Here is a 646-nt window from a genome sequence, read left to right as displayed (position 1 = left end):
ATGGCTGCCATAGAACCGGCCCTCGCACCTATCAATCTTCCTGATCTGCTCCTTGGCCTCTCTGTACACCCGGAGGTACACAAAGATCATGATGAGGAGTGGGATGTAGAAAGAAATTATGGATGAGGCTATGGCATAAGCCCTGTTGGTGACAAAGTCACAGCAGCCTGGGTCCTGGTAGCACTCCAGCGCCTGGGGGTCCTCATCCCGCCACCACTGCATCATGATGGGCAAGAAGGAGACCAAAGCGGAGATAGCCCAAACGGTGCAGATGATGCCCTTGGCTCGACCCTTAGTCATGAGGCTTTGGTAGCGGAAAGGTGAGGTGATGGCCAGGTAGCGGTCGATGGCGATGACGCACAAGGTCTCGATGCTGGCCGTCACACAGAGCACGTCCAGGGAGGTCCAGCACTCGCAAAGGAAGGATCCCCAGAGCCAGGTGCCCCGCACCACCAGTGTGGCCCCAAAGGGCACCACGAGCAGCCCCATCACCAGGTCGGCGCAGGCCAGCGAGGTGATGAAGAGGTTGGTGAGGGTCTGCAGCCTCTGCGTGCGCCCGATGGCCGCGATCACCAGGACGTTCCCGGCCACGATGAGCAGCACCACCAGAGCCATCAGCAGGCTCATACCCACCGCCCACTGCTGC

At 60.1% G+C, this 646-nt stretch overlaps 1 protein-coding gene across 1 annotated transcript in view; it reads right to left on the bottom strand.

Moving 5' to 3' along the window:
* The window catches only part of ADRB1 (adrenoceptor beta 1), a gene marked incomplete at its 5' end in the record, with an annotated part of 2,391 nt that extends 1,752 nt beyond the window's left edge, over window positions 1–639 (bottom strand). Inside the window, 1 exon segment of the mRNA XM_010195048.1 lies at window positions 1–639. This exon segment is cut by the window's left edge and continues 16 nt beyond it. Within this exon segment, the coding sequence (XP_010193350.1) occupies window positions 1–639 (639 nt within the window).
* Between the last annotated feature and the right edge of the window lie 7 nt (window positions 640–646).

The sequence above is a fragment of the Mesitornis unicolor genome, unplaced genomic scaffold (assembly GCF_000695765.1).
Source record: "Mesitornis unicolor isolate BGI_N332 unplaced genomic scaffold, ASM69576v1 scaffold48581, whole genome shotgun sequence".
NCBI classification, from domain to species: domain Eukaryota; kingdom Metazoa; phylum Chordata; class Aves; order Mesitornithiformes; family Mesitornithidae; genus Mesitornis; species Mesitornis unicolor.
The sequence above is the reverse complement of the archived record's forward strand: the minus strand, read 5'-3'. Positions and strand labels throughout refer to the sequence as shown.